Genomic DNA, 16,058 nt, shown 5'->3' with positions numbered 1-16,058 from the left:
TACCTTTTTAATGTTCCTTTTTGTCCTGAGACCCCATCCACGTCGATCAGTTTTTATGATTTCAGCATCAGGGTAAAGTCTTTTGGTGAAACACTGGTTTTGACATCGCTCTCCTGCTGGACAAACCTGCGGATGGCACTCATACTGTAGCATCCTGTTCAGACACTCTGATTCTAGGCCACACGGATTCTCATCAGATGGCTTGCAGTTACAGCGAGGGATTTCAGACAGATCAGCTACCTGAATCTGAACCTTTCCTATTACTTTGTTGGACTGCAGGACAAAGAGAAAAGAAAGAACAAAGGATGAAGACAATGTACATAGAACATGAAACAGCTTTATCTGAGGCCTATCATGATTTGACTCAAGAGGGCAAGTAATTATTACATAGCTGTTTTTCCACTAAATCCCTTTTGTAGGATAGTGTGTCACAACAAATGTACTTTTCTGCAATCTAGAAGCATCTACAATCCACATCTGCAACCTACATGCATGAACTTTTACAGGAAGCATCTGCTGCCACTCAGTTGTTCTTAATCAGGGGCACATGGTGTTCAGAGAAGCCAGTAATAGGTCACATAAGTGAAGACCATCAGATAAAATGCATGACTCCAGACAATATAGTATGACTCACTCTCCAATACAGTTACCGGTATAATGACTTTTTCAAAGCACACAAAGTTTACCAGATGCATCACTGGGACTTCTTTCAACTAAAATTAAAAACATTTAAGTGAACATCTAGACCTACACACCCAAAATTGCTGCCAAAAATTACACTCTACGGTAGGCTGAGCAACCAGCATTCATACCAGTGTTGAGTTCAGTGTTAACAAAAGTTGTAACAGCCAGTATTTTTATTTAAGATAGACAACATCAACGTGCAGTCAAAACTCCTTTTCTTAAGTAGAACTGTCATTCAACTGGTAAGTCTTTCACTGATCCTCTGCTAAAAGAATGTTTCCAGGTAAGGTAGAACAAAAGAAAGAAAAATGATTTATTTGTGTTTCCTTAAGCTGAAATTATCATAAATTTTGCTTGTTTAAATACACAGCTTACTCACGTGCAGAATTAAAAGAAAAAAAAAAAGAAAAAAATTTAACTTACTTTAATATGTTTATAAGGTGGAGGTTTTCTTGAATTCCTTTCAATTTCTAATGCTTCCTTACTTTCTCTTTGTGCTTTCAGCTCCTGGAAGCGTTTTGCTGCTTCTTCAAGTGCTGTGCAAGGGAGTTCAAAATAGGAAGTAATTAGCAACAGCTACTGTTAATCAAATATGTACATGTATGTATTTAAATGTATTTTAAAAAGAGCTAGGAATAGAACTCTATGAGCAAAACACAAGCTAAAAATGAGTTATTGCAGTATATCATGAAATTATCTCCAGTCAAGCACTTCTCAGTAGATACTGAGATACTGAATGATGAACCCATGCATCAGAGACCAAGCTCTGTCTTAACATTTCCCAATTTGTGGAAGAACTGAACTTGTCCGCAACAATACATAACAAGAAGGTACTTAAAGAAAAATATTTTTATCTGCAGTCTAGGGATCTACACAATGTTTGCAGTATTACGTGAACACAGAACACTAGTCACATAATATTCCCATGCAGGTTAAGTGGTGATGGAGACACAAACACGTGGAACTTTTGTCATAAACCACTGTAAACTTTGTTTGATTTTACCTTTCTTGAAGGTCTTGTTAATACTAGTTTGCCCCTCAGCAAAGCTTTTATCTCCTTCAACATAAGGGAAAACTCTGCCCTGGTGTACCCAATAGTAGTCATGTGAACCAAAGAAAAATACTGGGAAGTCCCCGATATCATGTTTGAGGCCCTGTATGTTGAGAGGCACAGACCTGGGATTGCAGATCTCTGCTGGCCACCACCTGAAAAAGCAGAAAAGAAGTAAAAAAATCTAAGTTCTGTGAACCACAGGAAAAAGTCTTGGCTTCTGAATCTGCCTGAGTTGCAAAGTAAAAGCTACTTTTCCTTTCTAAAAAAACCTCTACTCTTATGCATTCAAGGCTCCCTTTGCCAATACCTGTGAAGCACCCTGCAAAACAAAAAATACTTCATTCTCAAAGTTCTGATTCCAAATTTTGAAAAAGTCTTATAGAAACACATACGGTACAGGACTGGATTCCTAAGACCATCTACAAATGCATTCCTGCAAGTGACTAACAGCAAACATAAGCTAGAACACCTTGATTCTGTAAGGCACTCTGATTTTCTGTATCACTACCACACTCTACAGAGCCAATGTAAGTGCATTCAAGGATCCAGCAATACCTGGAAAAAATAGAAGAATTTAATTTAAAAGGTAACACCAATGTCTGATGCTGCATTAGCAAATTAGTATATTTCCAGTTCCTGTTTATTAGGACTGAGCTGCTTTGAGTTATTTTCATGGTATTTTATACAGTACTTTAAAACCGTCCAAAGCGTCAACAAAAAAAGACAGTGAACTTGCCTGTAATTTCCAAGCTTGACCCAAACAATCTGCTTGTAATGTAGTTTCTTGCCAGCTTTACAGTCATTGCAATTCCAGCATCCTTCAGGCATGTCAATGTTGAGACACTCAGGGTGAAAGGAAGCTGGGCAGGATTCACAGCACAATAGTTTTCCACCTTTAAACAAAGAAATCCTGCTTGGTTTATAGAAGTAAGGACTTTCTTTCCCCTGTGCATAGCAATTGATATTAATTTTAAGTTATACATTCTACGCTTTGATCTGCCTCACAGCAAACAAATGGCAAAAGAAAGGGATCAAGTCAAACTTACAATGCTGGATTAAAAAAAGACTGCACAGTGCACTTATCTAATGTTTAAGCTGTGACTCTTGACTGCATCAAAGATGAATACAAAAGAGGAAATGAATTTTTTAAACATGAGATCAGTTGGCACTAGAATCAACATTCCCAAAGGAAGTACTGCACGTGAAAGCAGCAGTGTTAGCTTTTATGTAGTTTGGTGATGGCCAACAATAATTGATAAAGAACTGAATTTCAGGGAACACTTTTTAAAATCAACATTGTTATGACTGAATCCCTTAGCAATCAGTTAGTGTGCATGAAAAAAAGCCACAGCCTATAGGTTGATCAATGCTTTTCTGTACCAACAATGTTATAATTTTTTTTTAATATAATAGTCCATCTGTGTTTATTCTTTGAAAAGTTTACCTGTCTGAGCACTGTAAATTCCATTATCTAATGCAGAATGAGACACCACACAAGAGCTCTCCCCATCCCAAAAGTTCTCTTTTTACACAAAGGAAATCTGATCACAGTGTGGTTAAGATTACTTCTTAAACTTTACACTTATTTAGACAAAAGTTATTTTGGCTGGCTTATATTCTGGCAGACGTAACAAATGCGGAGAGCCACAGTACATCTATAAGCCACCCTGAACAAACAAAGCACTTCTTAAAATAGCACTTGGTAATATATCTATACACGTGTGTGTGTGTGCAAAAATTCAACAAGTTTTTGGGTGCCAGACTGAAAAAGTGGAAGAGATTTGAGAGTATTTAATGTGATTTTAACCACAATATCAAAAGAAGTGTGAATAGTAATTTTCAAACATTTATCAGAAAATTTTGTCCACCTATAGACTTTCAAAAATGTGATTGCATTAATTGATTGTTGTATATTGCAATAAGCATTCCTTAAACAAATCAGTGACACAATCAATACTGTATTTCCTCTGCTAAAAAATGTAATAAAATTCAACCATCTGGACCTTCCAGAGCTCCCAAAATGCACAATGAAGTTTTAACTTTTAAAATAATTTTTGCAAATACTATTTCAGAGGAAATACAGACCCAGTATGAATTACTGAAACAATATCCAACATGGTAAAATACCAAGAGATGCAAAAACTGAACAAAAATCAAAACACAAAATTTTCAGTGCTAAGCAAGAGAAAAAGAAAAAAAAAAAAAGAAACTTTGCTCTCAGGATGCATTAATAAGATATTGTTCAAGCTAAGCAGAGGGCTCAAAATAATTTTTGTTTTCAGGAATTACAGAAACTACTAAAAGCTATCAGTCTAGCAGCATTCAAAATAACCTAACTTTAGAATGGTTAATTAGGTACCATTTCTGAACACTCTTTGAGAATCAAATCTCTGTGGAGAATAGAGTATTACCTCTGAATATATATATATTTAACAGACAATAGTCTCTCTCCATAAGGTGTTTTGAGATGTTACAGCATTACCTGCATCAGTGTAAAATAACCTGCTTCTCCTGGAAAAATACTCTATCTTAAAGCTGCACATTTTTCTTTCCAGGACAGCAACCTGTCACTCGTATATGAAGCACTGCTTCAAGAAATTAGTAGTCAATCACATGAGAAAAAGGAGCACCGGCTGTCCCAAACTAATCCAAGTGGAACACAAGGCCCAATGACTGTAATAGATACATACACAGGCATAACCTTACTGCCTTCTTACATCTTCGAATTTCCTCTGGAATGGCAAGAATACCCATCAATGTTCAACCTTTATTCTCTCAGGGTTTGCACAAGCTACCTAGAAGATTTGAAACAGAACACCACCTCTTCTTCCTTACAGAAAATCAATTTAAGCAGCTGTTGGTTTTTACATCATCAGTTAAGCACCGAACTGCAACAATATTAAGCTCTAGCTGGCTCCTCTTTGTATTGTTCTGCAAATAGCTTATCTAAAGTCAGAATAACCCAGGTCAGCTATGAAATGATTTAACCTGTGGCAAGGAGAATTTAGTGACAGTAATTATTTTAAGCCCTTTTATAATAAAAAAATCGCCAACAACATGAACACACGCTCACAATAATCAATGAGTGAAGTTTACTAAAAGCAATAAGTGGTGCTTGACAAGCAGACATTTCTTGTTTGATTTAGAGAGAAAGAAATAACAGAAAAAGCGAAAGTAAATTAAAGAGAAAGAAACTATTTTGGTTACCTTTCTCACATTTCTTTTTGGAAGCTGACGAAGGAGGAGGAATCATAGGTAATTTCATCAACTCAGCACGATTTGATTCATTCAGTAGGTAGTGGGACTTATAGGCATATGAACTGAACATGGGGTCTGAATGATCCTGCACTACCAACCCTATACGAAACAAACAGAAAGAGATGAGTTGCAATGAAACTACCCATGATTCCATAAAGGAGAAAATAAAATAAATCAAATGAACAGCTATAATGCATATATATATATATAAAGGGTGAATGAAGAAAAGATAAAATGAAGAAAAAGGAAAGTCTGACAGAAAAGGTTTCTTTACTAACACAGAAGTTGTGTTGGAGAGACTAAATTCAGCTGTATCTGGAAAAACCTACAATGAATAAGCCATTTCTAAGTGGAATTTCAATTGTGCTTTAATTTGTACATTTATAGAAAAGCACAAAAAAAGGTATTTGATTTTACTGTTGTGTGAACCACCTTCCCTCCCAAATTAAAAAAGTAAGCCAATTATAAGAGTTATTACAGTCACTATATCAAAGTTAATACTGTTGTTTTTTCACTTTGTAGCCCCAACTAGAGACGTATACAAGGCTCCACATAGCTGAAAAAACTCACCATCTTGGTTGCTACAAATCTGATCTCTAAGATTTTACCTAAAGTATGCATTTTGTCTTTATTACTGCATTAGGAAAAAAAAAARRRGGGGGGGGATTGGGAAGGCATTGATTTTGCAAGGCATCAGAAGCAAAAGAATAGATGAAAAGTCCACCCTAACCCATTTAAGTAAAGCTCCACCAACCCTGCAATTCCACAACTATCAAACACTTTCCAGCAGTCAAACACGTCACAGTCCATTTTCCCATCTGCTTTCACTTCAAATTATGCATTTGTGCTTTTTCTCTTGTCTTTCTCCACAAAAAAGGAGGATTGTTGGATCATAGCACACTTTCTACATTGTTCCAAAGAGTCAGGCAGCCTAAAGCCAGAGAATCATAGCTATAGCTCAAAAGTGTATGGCCAATAATTCAAAGGAACAACATAGCAATTGAGTCCCAAGAAGCAGGAAAGATAAGTTATAAAAATAGCCACAAATTCTTTCCCTTGTGAGACAGAGCTGAATGCTATAGGAGAAACTTTTCAATTAAGGTGCCCAGAAAATTGGTATAAGCAGAGGAGTGTCCACCTATGTGAAAAGCATGTCCTCAAAGGGGTTCGTGAAACAAGAACCACCAACTTACAAGTACGACCTATACCTACGCAATTATGTGAACTTGAAAGGGCTCAGCAAAGGATGTTTTGGGATGTGAATTCAAGTCTTAAAATATGCTGCACTTCAAGTATCTGATGATAAGCAAGTTTAATTATTCTACAGATATTCTGACATCTGCATTTCCCCACTTTGTACTTAGATCCAAAACGTTACTCCATATTAGAAGTTTCTCCTTCTAACACCAGCTAAAGTTTATCAAACAACCATTCTCACACACAGATGCCCAAGTATCTCTTAAATACTAAGTGGCATATTTCTTTCAGAGCAGGTATTCTCAGTGCTCTGGCCAAAGAAGCTGTCCTCACCTTATTTCCCTTATATTGACCATGTATGACTAGAGAGCACTCAGCTCAACCCACCCTGGGGGAGTTTGCTAAATGTAAACCTCGCACAAAGTTTCTGTGGTGGAGCACACTGGCTCCTGATTCCAGCTATGCCTAACAGAAATAAACCCTACAAAAACTTCCTAGAAGAACAAGTACATAGTTGCTATAAAATACACGACTCAGTGCTAGTTGTTCGTAACTCTGAAAGTTCTCAGAACTAAGACTCAATGAATTATACAGGACTGGAAATTCCATCCGCTTAGGTTCAAAGACTACTTATGTTGTCAGGAGAAAATACAGACTTCTGTACAGTTCAGTTTCTGGTTTGAGGAAGCCAGATTTAAACAGAATTTCTAAAACACTGTCAAAAAAGAGAACATTTTCCTCTGCAATTCATTTATTTTTCAGAAATAAATTCAGGTCTGCATCTTCCACAAGCATAACATTCCCTTACTATGTTACCAGATAATTTAATTCAATTTTGGAATCCTATTCCTAAATTCTGATTTCTGTGCCAAAATAGATGCCAAAGAGCAGATATACTTTTCTATAAAGTTCTTAAATAGGTTCCGCCCAATAGAAGTAGGAGGCCTCTATTTTATGCCTTTAGGTATAGAGAAAGCAGTCCAAACTTGGACCAAAAAACAAAAAAAAAAACCACAAAAACCCCCTAGAGATTCATCTTCATAAGCATCCATAACAAAGTACTGCAGATTTATAGCCCACAGTTATAATGTTATGCTATCAACAAAAAACCATCAGGATACTCAGATCTTAAAAGTCAGCTTCAGACATCTTTGGCAGCTGATAACAAGGTTAATAGTACAGCTTCAGAGAAACGTAATTGTTTTGTATCTTGCAAAACAGTTTAGTATTACAGCTTACAAGTATGTTTTTAAACTGGCAGCAAATAAAATATTTATGAAGACACCCAATTCTAGAAGCCTGTCATTGCTTTTCATTCATGTCTTAGTACAAACACCGCTTTCATAATTGAGATTAATGACATTCTAGGTTTTTTTTTTTTGCATCAGCAGAATTTGCTAATCGCTAAGATCTCATCACCTACCTCATATATGAGCAGAATGAGGCATCCTACCATACAGAATTCTTCATGTAAATATTTACAGAGACAGACTAAAGCCACTGTTGGATCGTGTAAAGAGAAATTTCTAATCTGACCTTCAAACCAGGGAAGATTCACAGAAACTAGTCTGTCATACACCTACAACTGATTTTGATGCCAGACTAACCACAGAAAACTGAGATAAAAATATAAAAATTAACCTGTTGGAAATATTATGGAATTTTTCTACCTACCACAGGAATTGCTTTTTTTTAGTAATTCCACGCTAGCTTAAGATGACAAACAGCTTATTTCCCCCACGGTCGTAAATATTAGTTAAATCACTACTGTTGAATGAGAAGTATTTGTTCTTCTCAGATAGCATTAGCATTTATTACAGAATGCCCAAAACATCTAGATTCTAACAGAACGTTAAGTCACACAGTTTTGGGTAACTATTTCAAAGACACAGCAATCAGCTTGGTTTTGCTGTTCAAACTGTGCATTTGTACATGCAGTAATGCTGCCAATCAAAATGAAACACTATATATACGGCTACCTAGAACCCTGCAATAAAAGAGCATAAAGACATAGGCAATGTCCTAAGTTTGCACATGTGTACATTTATGTAATGTTGTGGGTCTCATTTCACATATATCATGTTTGGGGATGGTCCCAAAGTATTCAAATGAGTCCTCAAAAGGGCAAACACTGTGCCATGTTGTAAACACCTTTTTACACATTCCAAGGAGCTTTTCTAAGGCTTATTCTAAAACTTACTGTTTCCCTCTGAGCTTCTGGATGCCATTTCTCTGGAAAAAACTGTTACATTTTTAACGAGGATAGACCTTTATTAAAATTTGATCCTCTGTGATGGGCTCCTGGGCAACTTGGAAATGAAAAATGGGAGTGAGAAAGGAGAGAGGCAGAAAGAAAATGGTTCTGGCACACATCTTTCCCTTTCTTCTCAAAGACTTTAAATTATTAGTCTGCTCTTGCAAATTCAAGGCAATCTTTCTGACACCACACCTCCAACTGAATGAACACAAGCAGATCCAGGATTTATCAGGTATTTCCACCATTTACTAGTGACTTTTCAAAGCTGTTGAAAAGAATATATCCAACAAAGTATTTGATATACTGTGCAATGCATATATTACTATTCAAAAACCTAATCATGACACTGATTTATCTGAGAGGAAAATAGGTTTGTTTGCATTGCGTGAATAAAACAACTGACGCCCCAGAACTTTTCAACCTGTTATCTGACAGAAGTCAAGTGCCTTAAGAGCTGTAAAAATAATCAGGGGGCAGGAGAGGAAAGGAAGAAAGAAAATGAATTTTAGCATATGGAAAAACTCAGTATACTACATGTTTACATGGTATTTTAAGTATTTTTCTTTCAAAGTTATCAAATGTGATGGTAGTTATAAATTAAAATGAATTCTTCTAACTCATGAGTAAATCCTACCTTTTGGACTTAAAAACTTAAAACTGTTTAAATTGTTAAGTGGTGAAGGAATACCATTCTGCTTAACAAGCAGTGAATAAGTAACACAACACTCAGAGCATTCACTTTTTCCCCCACTGGCGACACAAGTATGCCTTCTCAGCACCTATAGCTGTTTCTGAATACTGATTATTAAAGGGTCAAAACAGCAAGTGGAAATCTAACAAGAACTGTTTACTATACTTAAAAAAAAAAGAAAGAAAAAAAGAAAAAGAAAAAAAAAAACAGGGGAAGTACTAAAATCCAGCGAGAATGCCCAAAAGGTATTTTTATGAAATAGATCATTTTTAATCACTAAACTGTACAAATGACCATAGAATAACTATAAAACAGAAGAGGGAAAAAAAAAAAACAAATGTGCTCACCTCTTGCACAAACGAAACAAAAGCCTACATTTACAGCTGATGAGGAGTGATTCCTTTTGGAATGGTTACTACAGATGAGAATGTGGGATGACACAAACAAGCTTCCTGCAGCAACACAGCCATCTCCTGAGTGATAGGCAATGGGACATCTGAAACATCTCACCATGCGACCTGTTTAATATAAATGCAAAAAAAATGCACCATGTCACCCTGGAATCAGGATATGGTAGAAGACACCACACAGACAGATGCAAGATTGATTTTTATTCCAAACAGAGTACTAGATTAAAGAGAGACATTTACATCTTTAAAAAAATCATTTCGCAGAATTTTAGAGTTAACTTTCACTTCAAAGCTGTGATGAAAACAAAAAAATCCCACCATGGTTTTAACTACTGTAGAGTCTGTTGTTTTTACACGTTTTGGTTTGCTGCTAAAAGGATTCCTTCCTTCTGAAAAATAACTGTTCTACAGGCTACTACCAGGTATCTTTTTTAAAAGATTCCTCAAGCTTGTATAATTAACTCTTAACTTACATCAAACCCAGGTATTCAGCAACTAAAGACTATCAAATATTATAGACCCAGGTACACTTAAAAAGAGGTTTCAAGCTGCTAGCTCTTTTTCCTGTTTTTTTAGATTTACATTTATGACAGCATTAAGAATGATCCTTTGTTTCTTCCTACATGCCGCATTRCAGAGGGTAGAGTTATATTATTTGTTATTTAAAGGATGTATTTTAGTTTCCTCCTACTGTTCAAATCCAGCTGTGCTCTCACCTTTACTCGCTTTATGAATATCCTTATCCATTGAGCAGGCAGTACAACAATGCTGCGGGCAACGGAATCCTCGTGACTCGAAGAGAGCAGTGGCAAACTTGCGAACACAGGCCTCATGATAAAATTTACCGCACGTATTGACAGAACAACGCTTCACATCTTTGCCAGGAAGTTTGCATGCAAAGCATGTATGTTCTCCTTGTAAGAAGAGCAACAAAGACGACAATTGTAAATGTCATTTTGTTTTTTGAGATCCAGATCTTGCAAAATAATTCTTAAGTGAATAGARCTACATTGGTTTGAGCAACATAGACTCCTTCCCTTAAAGCAGGAAGTCAGTTACTATAGTTCAAAGTACCTACATAACTGTTGTTAACAAAAAAAGTCCCTTATTCTGATTATACCCTGAACAATGTATTACTTGTTGTCTTACCAGGAGGCACTTGTCATGTGGAAAATGACAATTTGGCCTCAGAGATTAAAAAACCTGAACCCAAACCAAAAGTTACGATCTTACTATCTCAATTTGTTCCAACCAGAATATGGCTCCTCAGAAGAGCAGTAAATCCTTCCCCATTTTTCAGACACAGGAACACATTTACCATTTTTACACTCCATGCAGACGAACTTCTCATCAGGCATTGACTTCAGGCCTAGACACTCCATATGAAAGACACCGCAACACTCGCCTTCACAGGACACCAGAGACTCACCGGAACTTTCGCAGATCTTAAACAAGCAGACAGCTAGTCAGAGAATAAAGGGTATCTGACATACTTAAACGTAAATGACTACCAGATGTTAAACCAATCAGCCAAACAAACAACAACATCAGAACCCCCAAAACCCACCACCACCTCCCCAAACTGTCTGAAATCTCTTCAGAGCTATGATAAGGCAGGAGAATTAGCCTATGTCCCAKGGCAACCTGATAATATTTATGGGATGGAGACACTCACAACAGTTATTGAAGCTTTTCTCCTTAACAGTGAGAGTCCATCCTTTAATGGACAGAGAAAGGAGAGTTACTAGAGGATCCATCTGGACTCCTCTTTCTTTATAATTCCGTAAAGCAAGAACGGCTCTTCCTTACTACCGATCAGGAAATTGATGAGAATATTCCAGTATTTTCCTCTCCAAACTACCAAAACACTTCACTGTCTTGTTCTGAAAGACTATCTCAAATCTTCAAATGGAAGAGAAAATGGCATTTAGTTTTTCTGTGTAGGTTAGCCAGTATGGATTAGATAACATATCTGAACTTTCTGGTATGTCAAARGGCTTAGGAATCATCTCTAGAGCATAAAAACCCAAAAAATAAAAAATCATAAAAGCTTTGATACTTCATCTAAGATGTCAAATTATGAGACGTGGTTAAAATAAAGTGGTATAATTTGAAAAAAGAATATCAAATCAGATTTCTATCAGAAATAGACAATTCACAGAATGGGTAAGGTTGGAAGGGACCTCTGGAGATCATCTAGTTCAACCTCCCTGCTCAAGCATGGTCACCAATTCATCTTTAGTGCACATTTCTTTACAGGACCACTGCTTACCTGACAAACAGTGTCTTTTTTATTTGTTCCAGTTCCTCTCCTGGATAAGCTAGAGTCTACTGACTGTACATCAGAAGCATCCGCATCAGCGGTAGCAGACGGACTGTCTGAACGTTTTCCAAAACTACCCTACAAGAAGGAAAAAATTCACGGCACTCTAAACCAAGACACTTTCAAAGGACAGTCATACAGTGAAAAAAAATTATGTCATGACTGATAAAAAAAAACCCAAACAAAAACAGCCAATATGTTAAAGAAAGTCAGAGTTCTTTGAAAACTGCTGAACTTTGCTACAATGATAGAAGAAATGCTGCCGTCTTAACACATCTTCTACTTGCACAAGCCAAGAAAATAAAGATGTTCTTTTTACTCTTTCCAGTCACCCCTCTGTCTTACGCCAAGATAGAGCAGCACCCCCSAATTCCCAATCTAATAGCACTCCAGAGAGCAAAATCAGCCAGTGATCTAAACTGCTATGTTTTGCCAGGCAAAGGAGAAGCAAAATTTGTAAAGGAAGACAGTATCTTTTTTTCATACCAATATAGGGGGGGATAAAAAATAAAAAGATTATACTACTTTTTTTTTTAGACAATTAAAGACATTAGATTTGTAGGAAATACATCTCACAGATCTAGCAATATGTAAATGAAGAGTCTATTATACCACTGATCAGTTAAACATGCTACATAAGTCTCTGTGAGAAACAATCTACCTTTACCTGTAAATCRTTAAGTCCTCTTGAGTCAGAGTCAGATGTATCTCTGTAAGCTGAGCTAGTCAGTTCTACGTCAGTTGAGGCACGACTCCTTTTCTTTAAAGGTTTACAGGAATCTGAAATCTCGCTGGCACCTTAATACAATGTACCGTAATTAGTCCTAAAGTACATTCTGAACTTTTTTGTTAAACAAAGAAAAAATAAAGATGACTGACTGCCTGAAACTCTAATTATTTGCTACCCTTAACATTCAGTTTGTAACTTTGATAATAATTTAATTCTCCATGAAAAGCTAGTTAAGTGAAAATCACTTTAGAATGATCTTTGGAGAAACTTCTGGACATGCTGACAAACTGGAGAAGGCTGCTCCACAGAATATAAATCTTTAACAGATTACCTCTCCATCATTCATCTTTAACACATAGTAAGGCAAAAGCATCATCATTTTTTTCTTCTTTTTCTTTTAAATGAGTCCAGAAGGATAAACCAAACTAACACCTATTTTCCCAACTAGCATTTCAAAACAAACACCAAAAACCCCCATATCTCAAGAGAAATTAAGATCAGTATTTATCATAACGATCACCAGGAAACATTAAGACCTCTGTAGTTCACATGGACTGAAAGCCATTAACAAAATATGATAAAGGGTCAGCAAATTTTAACAAAGTTTATTTTTAGTAAATCAACTCACCTTTCTGTAATCCTGTCTTCACTGCAGTCAGTGGTACCATTTCAACCTGTTTGAATAGGAAAATCCATAGTTAAAAAACAGAGGAACTTTTTTCCCTAGTATCACAAAGAAAACATTTAGGTTTTAAGTGATTAGCATATCTGAACTCAGATGTAGTCTGTCATCCCCTTCTTAGTGTGAGCCTTCTGGTCCTGTTGGGATTTAATCCTAGCTGTCTATGCTGAATACCAGGAGACAAGGCAGCCATACGTTCACTAGCAAGATCCTTTCCAATTACTCCCTTTGTGCATGAAGATGACAGGAAAACTTTATCCGTGTCCAGCAGGCAGGAGCGGGGTTCATTTTGGCAGCCAACACTGATGCTTTTGTAAAACCCCACACCTATGTAAGTACAAGTTTTACCTTAACAGGTATGACACTCAGGTTAGTGAGACACTTAACATATTGCCATTTTAAGGCACTTACACCAAGCATGCACTCTTGAGCTTCTGGGAACACAGACCTTTTCTCTGTATAGAGTGCTGCAAGGCCCACAAAGATGGAGATATRGACTTCGTATAGAGCATTGCAGAGCTCTATACAGCTGGAAACTCAATGTCAGTACGAACTTAAGCAGATAASTTTATGTTCTTGCAAAAGCACTTCAGGTTCTTGATCCTATATCATCGGAAGGATAAGTTTAGAAACTGTTCTGCCAATGTGCATGTAATGTGAGAATTTGGCGACTGCATCATAATTATAGAAGAAAGTCGTTTCCTAAAGTCCTGTTTTTAAAGTTAAGAATTACAAGCTTTTTTCCTTTTTTTAAAACAATGAGGTTACATATGCATGTAGAAAGACATTTAGCAAATATTTAAGGATTATTCTATAATTTTTTTAAAAAATATTTTATTTTGTTGTACAATAGGTAAAAACATACAATAGAAGGATTTGTATAGGATACATTTTGTAATACAAATATAAAATCTAAACAATCACTTTTATTTCTCTACTACTCACTGTAACAGTAGCATTAACATTTTGTTTTTCCCATTAATTGTACTCTTTCCAGTTATAATTTTATACCAAGTGGTTGCAGACTAATTTGGGAATCAGTTGCAAGAAAACTTGACTTTGGGTAACAAATATTGTTGCATAATTGTAAGAAGTTAGTACTTTTTTTTTTAATATAACTTAATACATTCAAGGTTATGCGCATTACAGTGCATTTGTGTTTAAGTTTTGTCATATACTTTTCCTGAGAAAAGCAATTTAATGTTCATAGTCTTAGTTAGCTACATAATATAAGCATAAGCAAAGCTAACTGGGATCCATGAAGTTCATATTGTTGGTTCTTATACCTTTGTTAAATTAAGAAATATTTACAAATATAAAATAACTCATTTGAAAATAGGGAGGTTGCAACACCTCATGACAAGATGTTTAAGGGACGTCAGATTATCTTACGCCCAACATTTAAGTTGCTTTAAAGTTTCAGCAAGAAACTTTTTAAAGTTAGAACATTCTTCTGCTAGACACAGAAGGAAATGCTATAGCATAAAAAGAAAAATAAGAAAATCAAAAGAACAATTAGGTCTACCTTCAACCTCTGAAATGAATGAAGTGCAAAAAATAAAGTGTAAAGGGCAAAGAATAAATAAAACAAATAAAAACAATTTTTCCCCTTCCCATATAAATCTTTAGCCTGACTGCCCCTTTTCAAAAATGCTCATTGGAAAAAGCTGTATAAGGAAACATTTTTATATAAAACTCTAGGTTTCAAGTAGAGAGACCMTTACAGAGGGAAAATTGTACATGTAAGGAAAAGAACCAACAACTTTGACAAACTTGTTAAAAAAGCGTACTCAGAATTTAATGTTAAAGTACATCCATCTGCTCAACTTTCCTATTCATTCCCAGATTGTTTTTTTTTTTCATTAAAGCAACAACATTTGTCTGCCTGATATCCAGATTAAAGGAATGCCCTGTACATGTTAGATCTACTTAAGGAAAAAAAATGTATATCCTAGAAGATCTGTTTTGCTGATGTCTGCCAACATAAAAGTCAAATTATTCATCTTTAAGTTAAATCATTCTTAAAAGTCCATTCTCAAAAGTGGTCAAATTAATCAGTCTGATTTCATTTGAAAAACAAAATCTCAATACAAACCAGCAGCTAAACCAAGAGCAAGAGGAAGGAACCTGGTGGCAATTCCATCAAAGAAATTACTGAAACAAAATCACTTTGCTCATAACAGAAATCTCAAAGTAAACATGGCATGTTCATTAGGAGTCTTGCATCATTGAGTTCCCATTATCCATAGCCTGACTGATACTGTGAAGATGCCAGTAGCAGAGTCACAGCAATGGTATTGACAAGGGGATTTCATGAAGGATAGTCCAAAACGAAACCCGATGGGGAAAAATGGAGAAAAATAAAAAGGCACCAATATAAGCCACAACATTTATGAATACAATATATTTTAACTCTCTACATGGAGGAAGCCAACCTGCTCCTTTTTGATCTTCTTCTTTGGCACAACTTCAGTGGATTTCTCAGACTCTGAGCGGGTTCGAATCGATCTTCTCTGTTGCTTCTTTTCTACAGAACCTGAAGAAGGAAAAAGGTTTCTATTATATGATTCCTTGTACTTCAGAGTTACAGTAAGATACTGAACACAAAGTCAACAGATAAAGTAATGAAACCAAGACTTCTTTCCTCTTCGAACGTTTTATTTTTAAATTCAGTTCCAAGCTATTTGCCAACTGGTTCTCTGGTTGCAGACAACACATTCTGATTCCAWAGGCAGAGAGGCCAGCTTCAGAAAAAGACGCCAGTAACCGAAC

At 36.0% G+C, this 16,058-nt stretch overlaps 1 protein-coding gene across 5 annotated transcripts in view; it reads right to left on the bottom strand.

The window, feature by feature from the left end:
- The window catches only part of NSD3 (nuclear receptor binding SET domain protein 3), a 52,171-nt gene that overhangs the window by 13,377 nt on the left and 22,736 nt on the right, over positions 1-16,058 (bottom strand). For 4 of the 5 annotated variants that reach the window (XM_085304162.1, XM_085304165.1, XM_085304166.1 and 1 more), the window contains exons 8-19: positions 15,722-15,822; positions 13,233-13,278; positions 12,542-12,672; positions 11,824-11,952; positions 10,870-10,996; positions 10,268-10,465; positions 9,489-9,659; positions 4,946-5,095; positions 2,475-2,631; positions 1,688-1,890; positions 1,108-1,220; positions 4-273 (exon numbers count right to left, since the gene is read on the bottom strand). In XM_085304162.1, the coding sequence (XP_085160288.1) occupies positions 4-273; positions 1,108-1,220; positions 1,688-1,890; positions 2,475-2,631; positions 4,946-5,095; positions 9,489-9,659; positions 10,268-10,465; positions 10,870-10,996; positions 11,824-11,952; positions 12,542-12,672; positions 13,233-13,278; positions 15,722-15,822 (1,796 nt within the window). The remainder of the gene's footprint in view (positions 1-3; positions 274-1,107; positions 1,221-1,687; positions 1,891-2,474; positions 2,632-4,945; positions 5,096-9,488; positions 9,660-10,267; positions 10,466-10,869; positions 10,997-11,823; positions 11,953-12,541; positions 12,673-13,232; positions 13,279-15,721; positions 15,823-16,058) is intronic. The other variant, XM_085304164.1, reaches the window with a different exon arrangement.

This window comes from Rhea americana, unplaced genomic scaffold (assembly GCF_003343005.1).
Source record: "Rhea americana isolate MKP2758 unplaced genomic scaffold, rheAme1 scaffold_204, whole genome shotgun sequence".
NCBI classification, from domain to species: Eukaryota; Metazoa; Chordata; class Aves; order Rheiformes; family Rheidae; genus Rhea; species Rhea americana.
Note: the sequence above shows the minus strand (reverse complement) of the source record. Positions and strands in the feature narration are given on the sequence as shown.